The 24,426-nt window shown below is 42.7% G+C and overlaps 1 protein-coding gene across 2 annotated transcripts in view; it reads right to left on the reverse strand.

Moving 5' to 3' along the window:
* Positions 1 to 2,206: 2,206 nt before the first annotated feature.
* LOC121922377 (5'-nucleotidase domain-containing protein 2-like) overlaps positions 2,207 to 24,426 on the reverse strand; it is a 38,565-nt gene continuing 16,345 nt past the window's right edge. The window contains exons 3-14 of one of the 2 annotated variants that reach the window (XM_042451737.1): positions 23,481 to 23,555; positions 21,796 to 21,851; positions 21,050 to 21,143; positions 17,140 to 17,268; positions 13,593 to 13,653; positions 11,614 to 11,716; positions 10,092 to 10,193; positions 9,283 to 9,364; positions 7,745 to 7,831; positions 7,428 to 7,568; positions 6,929 to 6,993; positions 2,207 to 3,255 (exon numbers count right to left, since the gene is read on the reverse strand). In XM_042451737.1, coding sequence (XP_042307671.1) covers positions 2,994 to 3,255; positions 6,929 to 6,993; positions 7,428 to 7,568; positions 7,745 to 7,831; positions 9,283 to 9,364; positions 10,092 to 10,193; positions 11,614 to 11,716; positions 13,593 to 13,653; positions 17,140 to 17,268; positions 21,050 to 21,143; positions 21,796 to 21,851; positions 23,481 to 23,555 — 1,257 coding nt within the window. In that variant the 3' untranslated portion in view covers positions 2,207 to 2,993. The remainder of the gene's footprint in view (positions 3,256 to 6,928; positions 6,994 to 7,427; positions 7,569 to 7,744; positions 7,832 to 9,282; positions 9,365 to 10,091; positions 10,194 to 11,613; positions 11,717 to 13,592; positions 13,654 to 17,139; positions 17,269 to 21,049; positions 21,144 to 21,795; positions 21,852 to 23,480; positions 23,556 to 24,426) is intronic. The other variant, XM_042451738.1, reaches the window with a different exon arrangement.

The raw sequence follows: 24,426 nt of genomic DNA on the forward strand, positions 1-24,426 counted from the left end.
AAAGTTTGGGAAATACTGTGCTAAATAGGGATGCCTCTTCTGTACTGACAAATTTATATTCAGCTGCATATTTTGACAGTGGAGATCTCAACAATGTAATGCATGTGATAACCAGAACTGACATGCATAAATCAGGGGCCTTTTTGCACTACACAATTATAGTGCTATGGATCTACTTTAACTATCATGGCAATACCCTATGGAATCCTGGGATATACGATTTAATATCTTCAATCAGAAAGTGCCTGAAGTACCCCTGACTGACCTAACATTCCATAGGATGCAGCCACAGCACTTAAAAGTGGCATTATATTGATGTAATTACTTAGTGGGAAAGGACTCCAGGACCAAAATGGAGTCCTAGTACATGCAGAAAAATTCCCTACTGAACTTGGAAAAATCCATAATTTTCCCAAATGAATTGTGCCTTTTGTCCAAGTCCCATTTCATGCCCAATGCTTCTCTAGACCAAGTCCCCTAAATAAATGCACCAGGCGTCTACTCCGAAATCTTAGATTTCGGAGCACCACTTAGGCAGTAAAACAGGATTTTATCAAGTCACTGGTGTATTGCTGTATCTGTGCAGTCAGCTGCATTTGGCTCCCTAAGTCAAAAAGCCTCCTGCAAAGCATCCTTTACAGTTTGTTGTTCTGCAACAGGATCATATAGGTAGCAAGATGGAAATCTCCAGTATGTAATTTCTGGAGCAAAATGTCAATTGGTTTTGATTTAGTTTGTGAGGCAGCATATGCCGAGTTTGATGGAAGGAGCTGAAGGTGGTTAGTAATGAGTATGAATTTAGCCAGGACTCAAGCAAAATAGACCCTTAAGGCTTATGTGCTACAGTGCATGTTCACAGTGTATATCTCTGGTCTTCAGTGGGACCCATGTCCAAGTTAAGCATGCATAGTACTGCAGCATTTCCACCCATCCCATTCTAGTAGCAACCGCCTTCTGGAAAAATGAGTGCTTTTGAGAGGACAAGGTGATATGAAACCATTTCCCCAAGGGCCAATTCCAGCCTCTCAAGGAGCACAAGTTGCTCTTCCCTCATTTCCCATGCCAACTGGTAGGTCACCCAGAGTCAAAGTAAATTGCGAGGAAACAGTGTGGGCTGTTGCAAAAAGGATAGTCAGCTTCAGGCAAGTGGCAGAGGGTCTGGACTATCACTTTTTGAGGGGGAAACTAAATTGCGATCAAGGCTCCAACTCAAAACAAAAACAAAGCTGTAAAAAGGTAGCATGCTATATATACTCTTTACGTGAGGTGTAGACACACAATTCCAAGGGCCTCAAAGCAGACTGTGTAAAAAATGCTTACAAATGGCCAGTGGGGGGGCATCACACACCCACAGCCATTTATATTATCAAGGGACACTGCTTTCATCTGAAAACATGTTTCTAGCCCTTCATGTTATCACAGTGTTATTAGACCTTCTCAGAGGCAGACAATTTCACTGTAAGTAGGAAAAAGGTAAGAAGCAAACTAGAAGTACCATTCATTGCTGTGTGCTTTCAAGCTATTTCCAACTTACGGCAACCCTAAAGCGGTGGCAAACCTCTTCTGATTAAATCGTGCCAAGATTTAATCATGGGGTTTTCTTGGCCAATTTCTTCAAAGGGGATTTGCCATTGCCATCCTCTGAGGCCGAGAGAGTGGGACTTGCTCAAGGTCACCCAGTGGGTTTACAAGGTCAAGTTAGGATTCTAACTCTGGTCTCTACAGTTGGAGTCCAATACTCAATACCACTACACAACCACCGGCTCTCACATAAAGAAGCACCTTTATGAACGATTTATTTTAGCACGAGCTTTATTGTTCTGTGCCTTCAAGTCTACTTACTCTGATGTAGAGTACAATGGGAGTTTCTTGACATGAATTAATCAGAAGAGGTTTGCCACTGCCTTACTCCAAGGCTGTGAGAGCATGACCTGTTCAAAGGCACCCAGCAGTTTCCATGGCTGAGCATAGATATGAACCCTGGTGTCCCAGAGTCGTAGCCCAGCATTCAAACCACTACACCACACTGGTGCTCTATCAAGGCACATTTATACATTTGAGGGCATGTGTACTTGCCCTCACATTTTCCTGACTATTGACAATGTCAGTCTCTCCATATAATGAGTAAGAAACATGCTAGAAGAAAGGGAAAACTGCAGGATGAAGTCTCATCCTATTCAATCTCTGCTTCATAAAACACAAGGAGAAAGTTTCATGAAGTCTTTATTAAAATTACAAGATTCCAGTTATCAGCTAAAGACCCCCCCTCCCCATCCCATAGCACCTGATGTCCCTACCATTTCACTAGGAGATAAGAACATTCCCTCCCAAAAAGTTCCCTGACCAGTTACCCTGTATATCACTGTGGCAAGCAAAGGGGATGGGAAGAAAAGCCCACACCCCAACATTTGTGGGTGGGTATGTAAACTTCAAACACTACAAAAGACCTGTTGATCATGTGGGAGAAATTGGGTAGCTGAGAGGCCTGTGGAGTAGAGTGAGAAAGCCAAGGCTTCCCCCAGCAGATGCTGAATGTGTGCTGTGCTAGGGGGATGGATCTCACCCCAAGACAAAACAATGTCCAACCCAAGGGGCCTCTTCTTGTGACTACGAAATACACAGAGAGCCCCTGAAGACAAATGAGGACAGAACAGAGACCATTCTCCATTGAGGTGTCGCAGACTGATTTCGCATGGTTGATGGGGTTCTTGGAAAGATGCTGGTGATATCTGGACCCTGGGCTGAGAGCCAGTCAAACACTTCCAATGTCCATAGTGCTCATCCAGGACATTTTTCATGCAGTTATGAAATTTCTACCAGGCACTCTAACCTTGTAAATTTTACACACATCCATGTGCGCCACAGATCACAGGCAATTCAGTTTAAGAAAACTGGACACGAAAGACTGTAGTCAGCCCATCATGGCACTTAGAAAGTGTGAGGCAGAGGGACACAACCCCTCTGCCAGTCCTCTGCCACCGGCCACAAGGTCCTTAGCGGATGTGCGCCATCTCTTCCAGAAAGGGAGTCTTCATGCAACCGGTGCAGAGCTGGTCCATCCAGAGAGGAGCTTCGTGCTGCAGTGGGGTACGTCTTGGGTAAAAGGTGTAGTTGAGGTCGTAGTTGAGCAAGCAGCTGAGCGAAGCCATGTAGACGTCCGAGAAGCGGCACAGGCGCCGTGAAAAATATGTGGGGTTGTGGCAGGTACGGAAGATGCTACCAAACTGAGGATTGAAGAGGTTCTTGGTGAGTGCCCTGAAGCAGGGAGTAGGGAGGAAGAGAAGGAAAGCGTCACCAGACAACATCTATAAAAATTAAGTTTAGAATCCAAGGAGTATTTTACCCCCAACAAGGCAATGTGTTTTCATGGAAGCTTCAGAATGCATCACTGTTGAATGCCAACCTCTCCCCACATAATTTAATCTTCCATTTAAAATCATGAAACAATGAGGAGGAAAGTTTCTAGTCCTCATGGATAAGCCTGATAAATTATGAATAACAATACACAGAGGAAACCCCAGCACTCACCCTTCTGACAGACTAAACACAGTAATACCTGGAATGGATCAAGAAAAAAAAATCGACTGTTTATGAAATATACATAAATGTGTGACTACACAATAACCAAAACAACTTATGAGTACCTCAAAAATGACCAGACATTTTTGTCTTTATGAATAAATTTATAATTTAAAAAAAATGACCAGGTATTGGTATCACAAATTGTTTTATTGTGTACATAGAGAGATCTTGTAGCACCATTGAGACTAATTGAAAGAAAGAAATTGGCAGCATGAGCTTTCATAGACTTCAGTCTACTTCCTCAGATGCATTTGAGGAAGTACAGTAGACAGAAGTCTACGAAAGCTCATGCTGCCAATTTCTTTCAGTTAGTCTCAATGGTGCTACAAGATCTCTCTACGGACTGATTCTACAGAGTAACATGGTTATATCTTTGTTTTATAGTGTAGTCTCACATTTATGCATACTTCATAAACTGTATTTTTTTACTATATATTTAGAGTATATTCCTTGATCCATTCTGGTGATTTTTGTGTTCAATTTGTCAGTAACACCAGAACTCTCAGAATCTAGACGAGCTTCTGAATAAGATTTCTAGGCACCATAATTTCTTATTCTGTCCCATTACAAGCAAAAGCACAACTGGTTGTTGTTGTTGTTGTTTTAAAGCAAAGGGAACACAAAAAGTGCTAGAAGTAAACATTGGCTTCCGCTCTCATGTGTAATAGCAATATTGTCAGGCAATTTGGCACAAGGTTTTCCAGACCAACCTGAAGAGCTATTCAATTGCACAATCCAGCCTATTGTTTTCTATAGACAAGGAAACTCAATCCTACCAAAGGAGACATGACCCTCAGCAGCAAAGCCTCCCACTTGTAATTCTCTTATGGAATTATCAGTGCATGCAAGTGTACCCGTGTTGGATGTGCACGCAGAAGGGAAACTATTGCTCAAGGTACTCAACATGAAAGAACAGCTATCAGCACTGGGCGGAGAGGGGGGAGCTGAGGACCATTCAAGCTTTCCAATGCTCCCAAGAATTCTCTATCAATATTTAATTTGATTGCAGCACTCCTGCTAGACATCAGTGTCAGTCAAACTGGCACCCGCTCTGCTTTCAGCTATGATAGGCTTGTAAGTCTCCACAGCCAGCATTCTGGGATGTGTAGTCCCATTGCCTGGAGAGCACCAGGCTGCAAAAGGTTGCTCTAACTACTAAAAGGCAGTAAAAACAGAATTGTGTCTGCCAGATATTTACAAGGATGAGAAGGGCCCTATCAGCACCCAACAGATGTGAAGGCTATTCCATAGCAGATGGAAACAGCACCATTGTTATTGGTCATTTTTAGTTAACAATGGGCTCATTCATTCAGTTTTTGCTTGTACCAGTCAATGCATCATGCATGAAATATCTTCTACTTTGGGCAAGGACTGTAATAATTATTATAGTCAGAATACATATGTATTACTAGGACTACCATCTGATAAACTGATTGGGCCATGATTTCTTTAATCAATCAAATCTACCATAAGATTAAAACAGTAGTGGGTTTGATGGCCAAGCTGGAAATTGAACCCAGGTCTCTAGAGGTGTAGTCCAACACTCAAACCACTACACTGTGCTGGGTCTCATTCCATGGTTACTGGATTGCAACTCCCAGAACTTTATGCCCTTGGTTATACAGTGGTACCTCGGGTTACGAAATTAATTCGTTCCGCCGCCGCTTTCGTAACCCGAAAAGCCTTCGCAAGCCGAAAACCCATAGGCGCTAATGGGGAAAAGCCGCGATTTCGTGTGAAATAGCGCCGAAAAGCACCAAAAAATTTTTCGTAACCCCGAAAAAACGTTCGTAAGCCGGAACAGTTTTTTTGAATGGATTTTTTTCATAACCCGGAAATTTCGTAAGGCGGCGCATTCGTATCCCGGGGTACCACTGTACTGGCCAGGGTTAATGGGAGCTACATTTCCGCATCATCTCTGAGGGACCACACTTCCTGGAACCTTGATTTAAAACATATTTATTTATTTATTTATTTATTTAAATGTTTAATTCCCTCTTTACATCACAGTATCTCAGGACAGGATACAATAATTTAAAATGCAAAGAAATTACTTAAAACAATTAAAAGCACACTAAACGATTCATTAAGTGAAAACAAGACTGCTGCAAACCAGTATAAACAGTTAAAGACAATGTAAAAGCATGCACAGATGGAGCAGGCACCAATTAAACTTGCTGCCCCCTTCTCACAAACGCAGTCTCATGAATTATCTGTTATAGAAAGGAGGAGGTAAGGTACACAGATTCCCATTCTTGAGTTACTAACGTGCGAATATCAAAAATGCAATATGGTGTAGTGGTTTGTGCACTGAACTAGGACACAGGGACCCCAGAGTTTGAATCCTTATTCAGCCCCAGAGAAAGGCAAGGACAAACACCCTCTGAACAAATGTTGCAAAATCAAAAAAATCCTGTGATAGGACCACCTTTGGGTCACTATTAAGCAGCTCCAAGGCACACAGCAATATATGTCACTGGGGAGGAAACCTCTCTGACTCTTGCCTGTTAGAGCTTGAAAAAGTTGCTCTTTTGAATTACTACTCCCACAAGTTCACATAGCCACAGGTCATCCTATCTCAAATTCAAAAACAGCATTAAAGACCAACCTCTTCCAGCAGGCTTATCTAGATGATTTTTAAACTGTGAATTTTAAATGATGGATTTTAAATGTGGATTGTTTTAAAATGTATATATGTGTATATGAGCTACATGTTCTTGGTTGTTGTTCTTGCTGTGTGTCTCCAAGTCATTTCCGACTTATGGTGATCCTAAGGCGAACCTATCATAAGGTTTTCTTGGCAAGTTTCTTGAGAGGGGGTTTGTCATTGCCACCCTCTGAGGCTGAGATATTGTGACTTGCCCAAGGGCACCCACTGGACTTTTATGCCCCAGCAGGGATTTTAATCCTGGTCTCTAGAGTCATAGTCCAAGACTCAAACCACTACACCACACCGGCTCACATGCCACTATTAAAGGTAGCTATGCTGGCCACATTCTCACACTATATAGTGTCTGCAAGTATAAAGTGTGACATTAAGAATACATAAATGAGAATCAAGAGAAAGGAAGGACAGGAAGAGGTTACAAAATAGGCCAGACTTGCAATAAAAACTGAAAAGGACTTGCTAGCTTGCAGACCAAAATATGAATGCCATGGGTTGAAAGGAAAAGAACCACAAGTACACTTTTCAGTTCTCTTGCTTATGCTCTGTCCTTCGCACACTCAAACATATTTCACATCTGAAGGCAATTCTCATTTGCCAAAAGCAACCAACCAAGAAACTATTTGCAAACTTTTATTAGATGGTAAAGCTTAGGAGAGAGAAGGTATGTAGTATTGTTACCTGAGTTCCTGCCTCTCTTTCATCCAGTCCTGCAGCACCTGCTGGGATTCTGGATCTTGGAACATCTTTTGGAAAATGGAAACAAACCAGATGATTAGATATTGGTCATCCCAATCTATTTGCTAAAGGAAGCTGCTTTTCCATGTAAGGCTGATGTTCATAGCCTAGTGACTCAACTGGAACTCCATCATCTTTATATTAATAGGCCTTCATTGGGTGTGTGTCTGGGATATGCAGCCCACCTAATGCTATTTGGACTTCAGTTCCCATCAGTCCTAGGCAGAAGGGCTAATGGTGAGGAATACTGGCAACTGCAATTCACTAATATCAAGGTCATAAGTTCCCCATCCCTACTTGAAGTATCTTATAGTGGTGTCATTTTGAATGACCCTTTCTCATAGCTCTTAGGGATACTCTAAGCTGCAATGAATAGTTCTAGATCCTTCCTAATTCCATTCCCATCAATGAAATAGCCTCCACTGTTCTCTCTTTTCCTCACCTGCATGCGCTCCAACAACCCAGTCAAAGCTTGCAGCCACGTGAGCCCTTGTGAGTATTGCTCTGTATTGACCATTTTTGTCTCCATTTCCAATTCGGGAACTATGGCCCCTGTCCGCCAGCCATGCCGCAACATCAAGTCCTGTGGAGGAAAGGTGTAATGTAATTTTTGAGGGTGAAAAAACTTCACAGACCTCACATATACTACCATTCTAGGGCTGTGGGAACAATTTCCAGGTCTCATAATCCTCTGGATAAATAAAATAAATAAATGTTTTCAAACAAACAAAAAAAAACCCCAAGTTTAGGTGATCTCACCGCCAAGTCACTGTAGAGATGGTCGCCAAAGTAGAGAACTTTGGATCCACGCCATCCCGTAAGTCGGAGGAAATCAAAGAGATTGCCCTAACGGGAGGAGGGAGGTGAAAGAAATGAGAGAGAGTACATTAGAAGTAGACAAGAGAGTGTAATCTTTGTTTAAAAGACTTCTATGAACCTAGGAACAAAATGGCTACACACAAAGTAGTCAGTGTGCCATATCCATGGATTCAACCATCCATGGCTTGGAAATGTTTTAAATATATATAAATTCCAAAAAGCAAACTTTTATTTTGCCATTTTATATAAGGAACACCATCTTACTGTGCCACTGTATATAATGAGACTAGAGTATTCATGGATTTTGGTATCCACAGGGGGTCCTGGAACCAAACCCCAGTGGATCTCAAAGGCCCACTGTATATATTAATATAGAAAAGGGGAGATGGTTCCCTCACTCAGATCTCTCTCTAATGATATGGTGGAGGGGTAGTGCAAATGTCACCTCGAGAATTTGGAAAATATACCTCCAGGGGGTCTACTTCCTCTGTGCTGCTGCTCACTCATCTGCCTTCTGTGAGACAGAGAAACAAACCAGACTAGATGGAGACCTTATGTCCAGAGAGAGATAGGCAGAACACAAACACAAGAAGTCAGGTGATGGCTGCTTCTTTCATTGCCCATCTCTCAGCCACAGGGAGATGGAGACTGAGTACAGTGCGCCCTTCCCTAATGCGGGGGATCCGTTCCAGATCCTTCTGCTTAAGGGTAAACCAGTGTATGCTGAAGTCCCATAGTAAGTAATGGGGCTTGCGCCTGCAGCAACACAACTGTGCACACACGCCATGGGCGCCCCCCATTAGTTCTTCCAGTGCACGCAATGGACTCTTCTAGTGCAGCTTTCAGCGTATGCTGAAAGCCACGTATGGCATGCTCCCGTAAAACACGGGCGCACTTTATGTCCAGAGGCACTGATAGCTGGCATCTTTGTGGGATGTTGGCCCTGGCAGATGTTCAGTGACATAAAGCCTTGACCCTAGCTTGCAGTACACACACCCCTTACGATTCCACCCACAGAGCCCAACTCTCACAAGGGCCTCCATCCAACACAGCCTACATTCCCCCAGGTGTCTCTCCAAAACTGTCTCAAGAACACGAGATGGAAAAACAAAGAAGGTTCCCGAGCGCACCCTTTGCAGTGGTGTGTGGATTATTCAAAAGAAGAGACCATCAATGGCCAATCTGAATCTTCAACTTTCATTCTTATGGAATTACCACAGCCACAAAGCTTTTTATCCACTAAGGGCAGGGGTTAATAGAATCATATGAGTTGGAAGAGACCTCAGGGGCCATCCAATCCAACTCCCTATCATTCAGGAACACACAATCAAAGCACCCCTGACAGATGGTCATCCAGCCTCTGTTCAAAAATCTTCACAGAATATTATGCAGAACGGTTTGGTAAATGAACTTGAGTTTTCCAAAAGACAGATAATCCCACTGCCATGAAATTTGTCCTCCACAGTCTACTTCCTTACCTGCTTATACACCTGACCCTTCTCCAGCTTATTTATTTTGTCCCATTGCAGATCCCCATTGCTGTCTAGTCTCCGGAAAGGTCTGAGGAGAGAAGCCAATAAGACTACCAATAAGATGTCTTGTTTTCCTGGTGTTTAGAGAGGACAACAGGGGAGCCTCAGTCCCAGAATGTATGCATCCAAATCCACAAAACTGCACAATTCTCTCTCAACATGCCTCCCCCCTACTGACACAGACAACACATAATACCTGTGGAAAACATATATATGTAATAACTTCATGTTACTAGCTGTCTATGAGTTTTATGAAAACATTTGTGTGAATCATGTGGTCTTGAAATTAGAAGTATGGCATTTAAATAAGGAGTGGGCAACTTGTGATGCCCTAGATCTTAATGGATTGCAATTTCCATCAGCCAGAGCCAAAACAATTAATGTTAAAAGATCAGAAAAGTTGTCTTGCAATGACAACTGGAGACTCACAACTTGCTCCTCTCCAAATTAAACAAATTAACTACTGTGTAAAAATTAAGAAATCCTTCTTTAGAGGTCATGCATTGAGAAACATCAGCCAGGCACAAGGAGGAAGGAAGACAGAAGGGAAGTGAAAATAAAATATGCAGATGTCAGGAATTATTTAGACGCACTTCATCTTCATTTAAAAGAATTGCTACAAGTTATTCTGGTCCCAAAACCTGTCCTGGACTTATATATGAGGTTGACTTATAGTGAAGTATATATGTTATTCCCCCCAGTTCTACAGAAAACAAGACCCAAAACAGGGAGTTTCACATTGAGACCACACTCACTTGACACAATCATTGAAGAAGTGAGGCTTGTCTGCTTGGACGATGACTACGTCAAAGAAATCCCGCCAGTCTTTACCCACCATGTACCGCATCCCTTTATTGCTGGGAGGAAAGGGGAGAAAAAGGAAGAGGATGAGATTAGGGACAGAGGACAGTAGGGGGCACTATGCTACAGAAAACCTGGCTCACCTATATTCTAGAAGCTCTTGCAACACAATCTAAATTAGTAGCAGAAAGCTGTCATCTTGAAAAATGGACAGAACACAACAGGGGTTGTTGCAACCCATTCCTTTCTCCCACAGCTGATGTGGTGGAAATTCCTTTTTGAAATATAAAAACTATAGAAAGATGGAGTCACCTTTGTCAGCCAGAGAGATAGTTTTTAAATAAAGGCTTGGAGTTACTAGAGGAAAGGAATAGTGAGTGCATCTTGACCTAGATGGAAGCTGGCACCAGTAGAAAGACATAACATAAACTACTGAGATAAGGATACATAGTAGACATTCAGAAGCAAGGTTAGAAGGGAAAGCCACTGAATTCCTACAGGAGGGGGTAAATAGTGATGATGCAGTTTTAATGTATGCATGTATTTCTGTTCTGATTGTAAGAATTCTATATGTTTAAATTGTAATTAGCCAATCAGGTGTATTGAAGAAGCTCCTTTGTCTTGAATAATATAAAAAGAGCCATTTTGTCTTGTTCGGGGTTCTCAGCTTTTGGAACTTGAATTCCACTGAGTTCAATGTTTTCCTTTGTCGACAAATGGAAATAAACTTATGGATTTTCAATTATTAGGTCCTCTTGCTAATCCTTTTGCTCTGCTAATCCTAGAAATCTAAGTTTCCTGAAATTTCTGTTACACTGAGAATAAACACAAGAAGCATAATTTATCTCTCCAACCATCCTCAAGACTGTCCAGCTGGTAGCTATCAGTTTGCATACCCAAGAAAGTCAACAAAGTAATGAGACACTTTGATGCAAACCTAAAGCTCTAGTTGTTTTAAGGATGTTATGAAGCACAGAATATGAGCCCTGGAGATAGCTGAAATTCCTGAGATGTTAAGCTAGTTCTACATTCCAGAAAGGTAGCCAGCCTTGTTAAGTCTGCTTTAACTAAAAAGCAGAGCACCTTAGTATTTTTAACACAAACTGAGTTGGTGTGGCATAAAATTCTAAGAGTTCAGTGTTTGTTAGCTTTTACTTTCAGAAGTAACCTTCTAATCCTCAAGACTCCATATAAACAATTCAAAATCTGGCACAGAAACCCTAGAGTTTCCATATAGCTCCAGTCAGTGACACCACAGCAACATTTGAGCAGTCATTCAGAATCATAGAATCATAGAGTTGGAAGAGACCACTAGGGCCATCCAGTCCAACCCCCTGCCATGCAGGAAATCCAAATCAAAGCATCCCTGACAGATGGCCATCCAGCCTCTGTTTAAAGACCTCCAAGGAAGTCTTTGGTTCATGGAAGTCCACCAAAAGTCCAGAATTTGAGATATCCCTTCCATATCAAACTCACACAAAGCTGAAAGGGCTGTTGGTGATGAGAAAGAGCTTCTTGCCACTTTTGGCCAGGCGGTGCAGCACAGCATAGGTCTCATCCCCACGCAGAATATACTTCTCTGAAAGAGATGGCATAGGTGGGTGTTGCAAGTTTCTCTTATAACATAATGGCCAAACTTAACAAAATGCATACAAGTAGAAGGTAGCAGAAGAGTCAGCATGGAGTAGTGGTCTGAATGTTAGACTACGACTCTGGAGACCAGGGATGCATCTGCGCTGCAGAAATAACTCAATCTGACATCACTTTAACTGCCATGGCCCAATGCTATGGAATTCTGAAACTGTAGTTTGTTGTGGCACCAAAGCTCTATCACAGAGAAGGCTAAATGTTTCACAAAACCACAAATGCCAGAATTCCATGGCATTGAGCCATGGTAGTTAAAGTGTTGTCAAAACTGGATGATTTCTGTAGTATGGATGCAGCCCACGGTTCAGCCATGGAAACCCACTGGGCAACTTGGGCAAGTCACACACTCTCAGCCCCAGAAAAACCCGTGATAGGTTCCCCTTAGGATCACCATAAGATGGAAATGACTTGAAGGTACAAAACAACTGAAGGCAGCAGACAGAAGACACAAAGATCCCTACAGAATTGGAGAACTTTTATTAGGGGCAACCTTTATTAGGAAATCCATTTATTTGACATGCTCAAGCTTACTAATAGATTGCTCATAACAAGTATGTAGTTTGTTTGTTTTTAAACCCAACTCTTCTATTATACTCTGTCTTGGTCTCATTAGGGGATTTCCCATTCACTCTGAGGCTAAAAGAACAAGAAATAACTCAATGAGTGAAATTTAACGTTTGGAGGATTACTGGAAAGAGCCAGGGTGACTGTGTGGATTAAACAGTTAGTTTTGAATTCTTACAAGATCTAGCGTCAAATCTCCACTGACTCATGAAGCTCACAGAGTGACCTTGGGCCAGATGGTCATTAGCTGTACTACCTTACAGGACTGTTGTCCTAAGGATAGAGTGGGGAGGATGAGAACTATGTATGTTGCCCTGGGCTCCTTGGAGGAATGGCGCAGTTCACAGTGTTAACTAAAAATAAATCAATACTTTTATTTTCAGATCTAATTTGGGTTGCATGTATGCCTATTCCATAGGACTGTAGAAAAACATAGCACTGCACAGGGGCAATGAGCTTATAGTTGTAAACCACTTAGACACTGTTAGTTCAGTATGAAGCGGTATATAAATGAAGCTGTTTGTTTTGTGGGTTTTTTTTTAAACTTTAACTGTCCTCAGGATTGTGGCTTTTTATTATTATTTTTTTAGGTTTCTAGCCCTATAGCTGGGTGAAGATGTACCTCAAAGTATGTCATCAATACCAGCTCACTGCAGAAACAACAGATGTAACTGAATGAGATCTCAGTGGCTGAGGATTTTTCATCTTGGCTTCTCTTATGACTAGTAAAGCTGAAATTGTACATAAATGGGGTTTGGGAATATGCAAACATATACAGGATGCAGAATTCAGCTTTCTTGGTGCTGAACATATTTTGTCACAGGCACAGAGCTTACAGAGATTAAGAAGGCATTTCTCCATAGGTTTAATCTGGGTCTTTGCCTCCCTTATACTTCCTGGCATATTTTTTCTTCCTTATGCCATCTGCATGGTTATGCTAATATATTCCATACACAACAGCAGTCTTGGTGAGGAGCATTTCACTTGTGCCACTCTGGTCAGACCTCTGTGCTTGGCTCTGTAACATGGCTTGTGTATGGACACTCTCGCCTTGGACAATGGGTTAGGAATAAAATAACCTTTTCCACCTGTTGCTGCCAAGTTTGGAAAAGTTACCTTTAGGACTATAACTCCCAGAATCCTCCATTGACCATGCTGCTTGGAGAATTCTGGGAGTTATAGCCCTACTTCTGCAAGCTCTCCAGGTCCCTCTAGTCTAGCCCCATTGGCAGATGGGTACTCACCCAGATCCTGCATAATCCACTTGTACATAAAACCTTTGATATGAACATCCCGGATAGCATCCTGTTGAAGACATCAAAAATATTTTTAAAGGATATAAAAACAACTTTTCACACACTATCTATGCTGGAGTAACTTCTGCAAGAATGCATTTGCAACCCTTTACCTTCATGCTACCAAGGAAGTGTTCAGTAGGCTGAAAACAAAGACTAAAAGAGCTAGTGTAGTGTAGTGATTAAAGTGTTAGACAGGGAGCTGGAGAATTCAGGTTCAAGTCCTCACTTGCCATGAAACTCACTGGGTGACCCAGAGCCAATTACTCTCATCCTCTCTCACTTTGACCTCCTTCAGAAGGTTGTTGTGAGGATAAAGTGGGGAGGAGGAATGCTGTGTACACTACCTTGAGAAATGGGTAGGACATAAATGTAACTAATACATTAAGTAAAATAAAATAAAATAAAATAAAATAAAATAAAATAAAATAAAAGAACCTCTCTTGCTTTGCATTTTTCCAAAGACAGATTCTGGGCTAAAGAAGGCACTGACATTCATTCCACTCACCAGCAATTCATCCCAAAACTGAGTCCACAACATATAAGTTAGGAGGCAATGCTATTTCTTTATGCTTTGTCTCTCTCTTCCCCCAAAACCCCATTGCATGTCATCTACGTCTTTAATATACTCTGCTGGCAAACCAGAAATAGCACCAAGTTTGGAAAAGTTACCTTTAGGACTCAGATCAGATTGCAATTCCTGCTTTTAAAACAATAGACACAAGAAGGTCGTAATAACCCTTTCCCCATCCTGTTTTCCTGGTTACAGTCAGACTTATAATCTAGAGATGCTATTTGCCTCCTATTTATTTGAAACATTTCCATACCACTCTGCTCCACCATTCCTCCAAAGGTTCCCTAAGAAGATTCACAAATAAATTTTTAACTCACAAAACTATAAATACACACTAGTTATAAAATCTTAAGCAGCCAAATAATATCTGAATAAAACCAGCAACCGGGGAGGGGAGCGGGGGAGACAAAAAGTACTTTAAAAACAACGAAACTAAAAATCATTCTGCCCCATTTTTGTTATGTGGCACTTGTACTTTTTCCTACACAGTCAAATAATAATTTGCCAAGGGGGAACAGGAAGGTTTAAAAGGCCAAGGAGAGAATTTTTTTTTAAAAAAATAGCTTCTCAAGGTCCTAATCTGATCTGAGCAACCTCAAGGCTGTTTTCAATTTGTTTAAATGAAAATGTAGAATATTTCTGTCTAGTTGTCAGCATTATCTAACACACATGCTCCCCCACCTCCCTATTGTTGACATAAGATTACTTTCAGTGTTTTTCTTACTCATTTTTGGCTTAAACAAAATTGGTTCAGGCCAAACTAGCTTCCCAACATATATGTATAACAGCCAATGATGTGTATTTGTATGTCTTTTCCTCTTCTTGGCCTGCTGAAGAGCAGCACCAGAGCCTGGAAAAGTTACTTCTCCAAACTACCACTCCCAGAATCCCCCACAATTCCAATAATTGTAATCCCAAGAAGAATCTTTGTCAGGCTCTGAGCTGCACATAACCCAAATGAGAGAGTTTTCTTTTCCACATGCAATCACTTCCCACTCCCAAGTTAAATAATAACCCATGAATGTCCAGCAACCTTCAGAGGGTGTTATTTGCTTTGCCCTGGTCACAGACTTAGGGTCTTAGGGCTGGGGGAGCCAAGGAACAGAGAGAGTGTACGTGCAGCAGCAGCCGATGGAAATGGAGCCATGCTATTTATGAGGATGCCAATTCTGACCTCTTGCCCCAAACCAAGAAACAAGCAGACTCCAGAGAGGCTCGGAGTCCAAGAGGCAGCAGAGATGTTTTTCAAGTTTCTATGTATGTAACAAACCAAGGGACCAGCCTGCTCAAGATACAGGCGGAGGGAAGGGGAAGGGGCCTCCTGGTCAGTGTGTGTCTTGGAGCAGCTGGGCTCCAAGATAAGTCTCCCTGGCAGCTAAGTAGGCAGCCCTTCCCAAGCCGTCCTCAGCTCAGGACGGCATGTTCTGCTGCTGCCTTTGTGGCTGCCATCCTGCGTCACACCCTCCCACAGCCAAAAGTTCAAAAAGGAAGAGGGAGGAGAAGGCAGACATCAGCACATGGGCCCCAAAGGAACTCAACGACTCTATGGCTCAAAGAAGCCTCCTCAGTTTGCCTGCCCAGAACAAACAATACAGTGGGCCAACCACATTCACTGGTGTTAAGGGGCACAAGACCCCCGTAAAAGTGGGAAGACTTTCAAATATTAAAAGAAAAAACTACTTTTTTAATCTGAGATAACACCTCTCTAGGAATATCTAGGTCCTCTGGAGCAACTCTATAGAAAACATCGGCTGGAAGTTAACCACAGAATTGCACCGCAAGACCAACAAATGCCTAGGTAAGAGAAGAAAATCAACCAATTTTTTTAACCTGAGAGAATACCTCTCTAGAAATCTCTAGGTCCTCTGGCACACCTCTATGGTCACCATCTGCTGGACACTGGCTATAGAATTGTGCAGGAAGGCCTACAAATGCCTAGAGAAGTGTTCTTTCTAGGAATCTCTAGATCCTCCAGTGTGACGTCTGGTGGGAGTTGACCACAGAGCAGTGATGGTGAACCTTTTAGAGACTCAGAGGCAGTACAGACCAGCACTACACTTGACTGTGTAGTAGGGCTGCAGTAGGGCTGAGTGTTCACATGCTTAGAGTTCTACTGCCGCCTGAGGGCTGCCATCCTGGTCTGCGTCCATCCAGACGGCACATGCCATGACATCCCTTGTGCGCAGCACCCAAACAGTGACCCGCACAAGGAGGATAAGGCCGTGCTGCAGCCCGTATGGCACCCTTTCTAGGGCGCAAATAGGAGCTGCGTTTCACGGCTTCTATTTGCACCAAGTCAGAGGCGTGGCATGTGGCTGCAGCATCCCCAACCCAGCACTTCCAGGGGTGGCATAGAGCCGCCCCTGAATGAGTTGTCTATTCCGCCCCTCAGTATCCAACTCAATGGCACTGGATATCACCTGGTGCCAGGGGGGACTTCCGGGGGTGGGACCTCCTCAGAAACAGAGACCTCTGGAGATGGGACTTCCCAGGGGAAGTTAAAGACACAGGAGGGCGGGGAAGAGGAGAAATAGACACACACTTTCCTGTGCCTTTAGCTGCCCCCACATGCCCTCAGAGATGGCTTCGCATGCCAGAAATCTGCAAAAGTCAAAGCCACATATGTGGAAAGCCAATTGTAGAAAGGACATAGAGTCCCCCACAAAGGAACCATCTCTAGGTAGGCGTCAGGAGTATCACAAGCATGTCCCATTCACTGCTTCCTACCATAACTTGGAAGAAGAAATTCCTCCTTTCCTACTGTCAGCCAGCAATCACCACCCCTCTTGCTGGCCCCTAACCACACAGACACTTCCCCAAAATGACCAAGAACAAGAGGAGAAAGAATACGCATATATGGACACGCACACATACGCGCACTCATATACATGTGGAGACACCCATACACATACACTCGCATACCGTAACATCTTTGTAGAGATGGATTGGGTCGTAATCAATGTCGTTGCTGATGAAGAAGTCATTGGCTACAGCCAGGAGGGTCATTTCAGGCAGAGAAAAGATGTCCATAAATTGTTTTATAGCTGGGCCCTGAAAGGCAAGGGGGACAAAAAAAGGCAAAGAATTGGCAACATTGGATATTTTACTTATTAGAGCACCTGAAACTACTCTTGTCATTACCAGATCTAATCTGCACTGCAGAAATAATGCAGTTTGACACCGTTTTTAACTGCCATGACTCAATGTTATGGAATTCTGAGATTTGTAGTTTTGTGAGACATTAAGCCTTCTCTGTCAGAGTGCTCTGGTGTCACAACAAACTACAAATCCCAGAATTCCATTGCATTGAGCCATAGCAGTTAAAGCAGTGTCAAACTGCATTATTTCTGCAGTGCAGGTTAGACCACAGTTATTAAAATAACAGGATCTATAGAATTCCTCATTCGGCACAAATTTCTGAGCAAGATTCAACAGAAGTTAATTCAAACCAGCCCTCTTGACTTCCATTTATTTATACAGTATGCTGCATTTTTGTGGCATAAATCATTCTCAAAACAGCTTACAGCATAACAGCATAAATTTGCAAGAGGAATAAAAACATTTCCAAACAGTTTAAAAACACTTGCAACCCAAAATGTAAACTGTCATATAAATTGGCAAGACATTTCACCATGATAAAATACATTAGCATTAAGATGATCCGCTAATAATTCACATTAAGGCCTAGCAGAAGAGAAATGCCAGAATGAAAAGGGATGGGCTGGGGGAATCCAAACAGCATCCAAAATAATACAACTTATCCCAAAATAAATGCTATTGCATCTACAAACTCATGCACCAAAGCTCCCACCAGTTAACCTTCAAAACACATAATTAAATAAAAGCAACATGCAAGTTGACAATCTGTGTCTGAGACAAGGAATAGTTATAAGGGCAGCAGGCACAGAGATTATATTTATTGCAGAGCTTGGAAAAGTTATTTTTCAGTACTGTCAGAGGCCTTTTGGTTGACAAGTTGTAAACCAAACAAGTAAACGTTTCAAGCTCTGTATCTAGACCATAAAGGGCCCCCAAGATAATGGAAAAGCTGAAGCTATCTGAAATCTCTATCCTTTTCTCTCTGCCACCCCCTTTTAAGGGTGAAAGTGCATACAGTATTTGGCATTGTGTTTTTTCTTCTTTTGGTGAACATTAAATAGCAATAGTGAAGTCATATTAGGAATATAGTGCATTGGGAGAGAGGTTTAACTGTTTCCTCCCATGCAGTGAGAAAGATACAAACAGACTGGATTCATCACAATGGAGCTGAATGGGGAGGTTTTTAAACAAAACCAGTATGAGAGGAAACGGTTAAGCCTCAATCCTGATGTAGCTCCAAGTACATGATAGACTTTTGGGTCTTAGTACATCTGTTAGAGTTATTTTTTAATCAGTCACATGATCCAAAGTATGAATATAACATAACAAATAGTTTGGTTGCTGTGTCCTCACAAGATATCACATACACATTCTCATCTTGGTCTCCACAGATTTGAGGACTAGAAAACAACATCAACAGAACTGCAAGTTCTGTTCCAGTAATCATATTCCACATGCATATTGCAAGCATGGTGACTCACACTGAAAGACACACAGCTCAAATCTTTGTAACTCTTGGGATGAATAAGTCGATGAGGTAAAGTGTTGGGAAACAATATTTAAAGCAAAAGATAAACACATACATGTATTTTTGTCCAAGCAGCACACAATACACTGTGCTCGCTGAACACTGTGTACAAATTCCATTAATCCCCTTCCCAACTTTTAAGTCATAAATAGCAACCTGCCACTCATTACCATTCATTCGCAACAAGGGGATTTTCAGGGATGCTATCAGCCAAGGAGCAATGTTCGCTCACACAGTGTTCAAGCCACACTGACACTAAGCTTTGAAGATCAGTCCACCTCCTTCAGCTGTCTATATTGCTCACTGCTTCCTAAGCCACTTACCAGGCAGACGAACAAAAGACTTAGGCTGATTTCTAACCAAGTAAGCTCAGTAATCCATCCATCTACATCAGTACTGTCTGCTCTCACAGGTGACAACACTGCAGGCCATAACCTTTCCCATAACTTGCTACCCCAAACTGGAGATGATGAGTTCATGACTTTTGGCAAGCAAAGCCTGGGCTGCGTTTCCAGCTCACACAGCAGACACTTTTCACTAATCACAGTGCCTTGCACTAAAAATCCTGAGATCCTACTCTATCGGTTTGTCTACATGGGCCAATTAAACCACTACCACCCATCGTCAACACAAACTGTCTATATAATGCAGAGCCACATCCCTGATTATCTTCACAACGTGAAGTTCTGCATCAAATCCACCCTATCCCTGCCTTATTAAGGTTTTCAAAAACTGATCTTTTGTTCTGGCACTCCGTGGCACCACTCCCTTTGAGGTTGTTATGATGTGCCTTGAGATCAATGCTGGGTGCATCATTTTTATCTCAAAGGGAGTGACTTGAACCAGGGGTGGTGGCACTGGGTGGCACAGCAGAACACTGTGTAAGCTGCCTGGCATCACTACAGTGGGGAGTTATGGGGGGGGGTATCTAGGGCAGCTCCAGGGTATGAATACTTGGGGAACAAGGCCAGTGTACACATTCACTAAGACTGCATCTCATTCTTAGTCTCAATCTCTCACTCTCACTCTTCTCATCCTCCGCTCTCTCTCCCGCCCTTCCTCCTCCTCCTTCATCTTTCTCCTCCTCTTCTTTCTCTCTCAAACATATACACACTCACACACACTTTTGCATTGTGGGGTACTGACAACAAGAGGATTAACAGGCCCAAGACCAGTCTCACTCTGCTTCAGCACTGTGTGAGATGTTCCTGCAGCATGTTCAAAATCTCTAAATAAATTGCACTCTTCTGGCCAACAAAAGTACTTTGGAACAAGAGCACCTCATCCCTGTTCCAGCCCTTAAAGCTTGCTCTGTATTCTGCTCTTCTGTCACACTGGCGGGTTACAGACCACCCATTTGGGGCGGGCTGTACCCGCCCCTTTCCCTGGTGTATCGGGGCCTCAGCTGTTAGAACAGCAGCCGCTGAGTCCTCGATCCTCCGCTTTTCAGGCTGCGAGGAAGCGGCAAAAGGCCCCTTCCCCACAGCCTGGAAAGGGGTGTCCTTGGGGCTTCAAGCCCCAAGGACACCCCGTGGCGGCGGGGAGGAGGAGAAAGGGGCCGCTTGGCCCCTTTCTCCCTTGCTTCGCTGGGCGCAGCTGTCTGAAGGCTGCGCCCAACAACACAAAGCAGCACCGCAAACCAGGAAGGAGCTCTGAAACTGAGCTCCTTCCTGGTCCGCGCAAAGGGCTCACTAAGCGCCCTGGCGCGGACCGCCGACGTCACGTCCACACCGCCCCGTATAGAGGCGGCGCGGTCGTGACGTCGTCATGGCGGCCCCCATGTGGAAGGGGAGCCGCCATTTCGTACGGACTCAGTCCGTACTAGGGTTAGGGGGGTGCGGAAGCACCACACCTTCCTAACCCTAGTACGGACTGACTCCGTACTTTCATGGCGGTTTATAACCCGCCACTGTCTGCAGAAAGTCCAAGTCAACAAAATGCTCCACTCACACATGATGGAGAAACTACGTGAACCTGGAGGTCCAATTGATGGAGGAGGTACTACTGTAGGCATCCAAACTCTCAGGTTAAAACAATCCTGAGTGTTAATAGAAAATCCTTATTATTTGAGGAAACCCTGGTACATACCCTACAGCTATGCAGGTGGCTAAGTCAATAACAGCTGGAACCACACCTAGCACCTAATGTCAATTAAAAATTAAGGTCAGGCAACATCATGCTCGAGAGGTAACAAAAGAGACCTACCTTTCCATAGAAGCCACTCGCCTGGTGCAGTGGGATGTGATGGGTACCATCGTACATCTCCAGCACTTCATCATCTGGGACAGGTTTCAAGCCCCTGAAGAAGATAAGAAGCAGGTAAAGAGTTTAGATCAAGAGATGGGAATGTCCAGCCTAAGCATCTCAATAAAATCCCACAAGGGCTAGAAACCAGCCCATCACTGCAGTAAAGCTACTGGGGGGGGGGGCACAGTGTAGTACACACAGCTGATATAAGTGCTACATGGTAGTGATGCTAATCATGATCAATACAAAACAGAGGCACCTCTTAACCAGAATTTGGAAAGTAGGAGAAAAGAGAAGCAGATGCCTAATTTTAATCCCTGCTCAACCCTGGATGACTTTGGGCAAGTCACATGCTCTCAGCCTCAAAGGAAGGCAAAGGCAAACCCCCAAAAAACAAATCTTGCCTAGAAAACCCCATTATAGGTTTGCCTTAGGGTCACCATAAGGCAGAAACGACTTGAAAGCACACAGCTATAACAATTTGTTGAAAGACAAGATTAAGTATGCACAGGATCCAAGATTTAGAAGGATTGCACAGGATTAGAGTTTAAGAAATATTTTCTTTTGCTATGTCTCCTGGAGAAACAGAAGATTAATGTTGGAAAACATGCTTCCCAACATTTATTCATTCCTTCTTTCTAACTCCCAGTTACCCTATACTGCATGATCCCAGCCATTTGGGATTCAAGACATGGGGCACTCACCTGTACACTGTGCCCAGCTGGATGTAGTGAAAAGCATCTATCTTCATGAGCAAACCCTAGAGAGGGGGGAAAGGAGGAGGAGGAGAGTTAGCACACCTGGACATTTCTATTCTGAAACCGGGTATAGTTCCAGGCCTCTGCAACACTTCATTTAATGTCAAACACTGACAACCATTATTGCGGTAAAGTAAGTTTTACTGGTGGGAAACGATGCAGCAGATGGAACAGAGCAGAGAAGCATTTTGGCCCTTTCACTGATGGGGCCCAGCATCCTTTCACAGCCATAGTAAAACCAGTCCCTAAACAACTAATTTTAGCCAAACTAACCCCCAATTCCTTAATGTTGACTTAATGGGGAGCTCTTGGGATGGTATGCACCCCTCTGTGATGAGCTTGATGAAAGATGGACTCCCAAGGGTTATTTACTGCAGAAGCAAACAAAGCAAAAAGGTGTAAGCCTGACTTATCTATCCCCATCCAATAACCATAAAAACTATGCAAGACAGTAAGAGAGGAAAATGCACTCCCACAGCCAATTCCTAGCCTTCATATCCTTTCCCAGCCCCAAACTGCTAACCAAGCTAATGCAAAAAGGATCAGTCACTCATACAAATGGGTGTATTCTATCCTTGGTGACCTATTAGCATTTGGACTCCAAAACCCATCTGCCTCCTGGCAAAGGACCAACGCACAAAAGGAATGCTAGAATATCTGTTTTCATGTACTCTTGACACTTTACACAAGTTAGGCAGTCTCTTATCTTCCATGTTTTGGACTATAATTCCCAGAATTCCTGTTCATTGGCCATGTGGGCTAATGGGAGTTGTAGTACAAAGCATTAAGAGGGCATCAGGTTGCCTATTCCTTCCCTTATCCCAATCTCACGTATTATTTCCAAAATCAAGGACAAAAATCATGCAGCTTTCCAGATGTTGTTTGACTGCAACTTCCACAATTCTTTTCAAATGGCTATGCTGGCAAGGACTGCTGGGGTTGGCAGTCCTACATCATCTGGAAGGCTGTATGATTCTCACCTATCATAAACATTTGTAGTCAGTTTATTCACACACACCTATATTGTTGTTTCATGTCATGCTGATGGCCACAATGAAAAAAAGGGAGAAAGAGGTCAACTCTTTTCCAAGCTTCCAAAAGGTCAATTTCTACCCAGCTGCCTGACGGTGATTCTTCTACATTAAAGCTGACCAGAAAAGTGGATATTTTCTAAGAGTAGAAAACTTTTCTAGCAGTCATATAAATTTAGTGAAGTCATAATGCTTTGTGAATATTCTCTTCGGATAGTAGTTTTGAATGTTGGACTATGACTCTATAGAGATCAGGGTTTGATTCCCCACTTAAGCATAAAAACTCACTGGGTGACTTTGTGCAAGTCACACTCTCTCAGCCTCAGTGGATGGAAATGGCAATCCCTCTCTGAAGAAACATGCTAAGTAAACCCTATGATAAGGTTTCCTTAGGGTCACCATAAGTCAAAAATAACTTGAAGACACACAACAACAATAGTCCTTATACAAGATCTGCTATGGAAGCCGAGACAACTTCCATACTGTATGTGGAGTGTGTGTGTGAGAGAGAAAGGCAACAACAGCAGCATCTCACTCTTCTGATGTTCTGGGCCCTCCCAGTGCCACCATTAAAACACTTAAATCACCTTGGCCTCTCACCTTGGCAATGTCATAGTGCAAACCCCGAATGGCAAAGTTGGGCCAATATTCATACTTCAAAATGCCCTTTGGATACTGATGGGAAGAAACAAAATAGACAATTAATATGGGAATCAAGCTAAACATATATGGTATTTTTGGAAGGATTTTGCAGTACAGGCATACTTTAAGTTAACATTTCAGATAAAGAAGCTCCTTTTACACCTGCCCAACTGCCCTTTTCCTCCTCATCCTGTTTATCTGGAAGCTTTTTAACAGCTTTGGCATTGGGAGGATGGCAAAGGAGGGCTAGAGAAACACAGATTTTCAGTGTCGGGTTGAACAGTGTGTCTACGGAATAAACAACGTAGTAAAGCTTAAGCTGGGAAAGAACAGGTTAATCCTGCATATATTTTAGAAGAAGCCTTTAGATACTTTCTAAAAGGTTCAAAATGTTGCTGCAAGGCTTATCTGACTTGGATGTTTCATTCCACATGGGCATATTATTTAATTTTGAATAAAAAGTTTGCTGAAACATGTTGAACTACTCATCTTTTTTGTGGAGTAGGCAACTACTCCTACGTTTTCCATGTTGTTTCTATCTCCAGTTTCAAATTTTCTGATAAATAATTAATGCCCAAGAACACATTTAAGTCATTAACTGAAATATACCTGTCATTGATTTTCTTTGATTAAATCAACACGGGAAAATTGCTTGGAGTTTTTTTGTGCATCCATATACAAGACCAGCTATGGCTCTTGGAGCACCCATGTCTCTTGTACATCTCTGTATTGTTTACATATAAAAATTGTCTCCTTTTTTAAAATCAAAAGGCACAGAGGTGAGAGGTGTTAAAATTGTTTTGTTTTAATACTGTAATAATTTAATTCTATTAGAATGCATCACTTTTGTAAGTTACTAATTGTACTGTTCTTTTAAATTAAAAGCCACTGTGAGTCCCACTTA

Source organism: Sceloporus undulatus, chromosome 2 (genome assembly GCF_019175285.1).
Source record: "Sceloporus undulatus isolate JIND9_A2432 ecotype Alabama chromosome 2, SceUnd_v1.1, whole genome shotgun sequence".
In the NCBI taxonomy this organism is placed as follows: Eukaryota; Metazoa; Chordata; class Lepidosauria; order Squamata; family Phrynosomatidae; genus Sceloporus; species Sceloporus undulatus.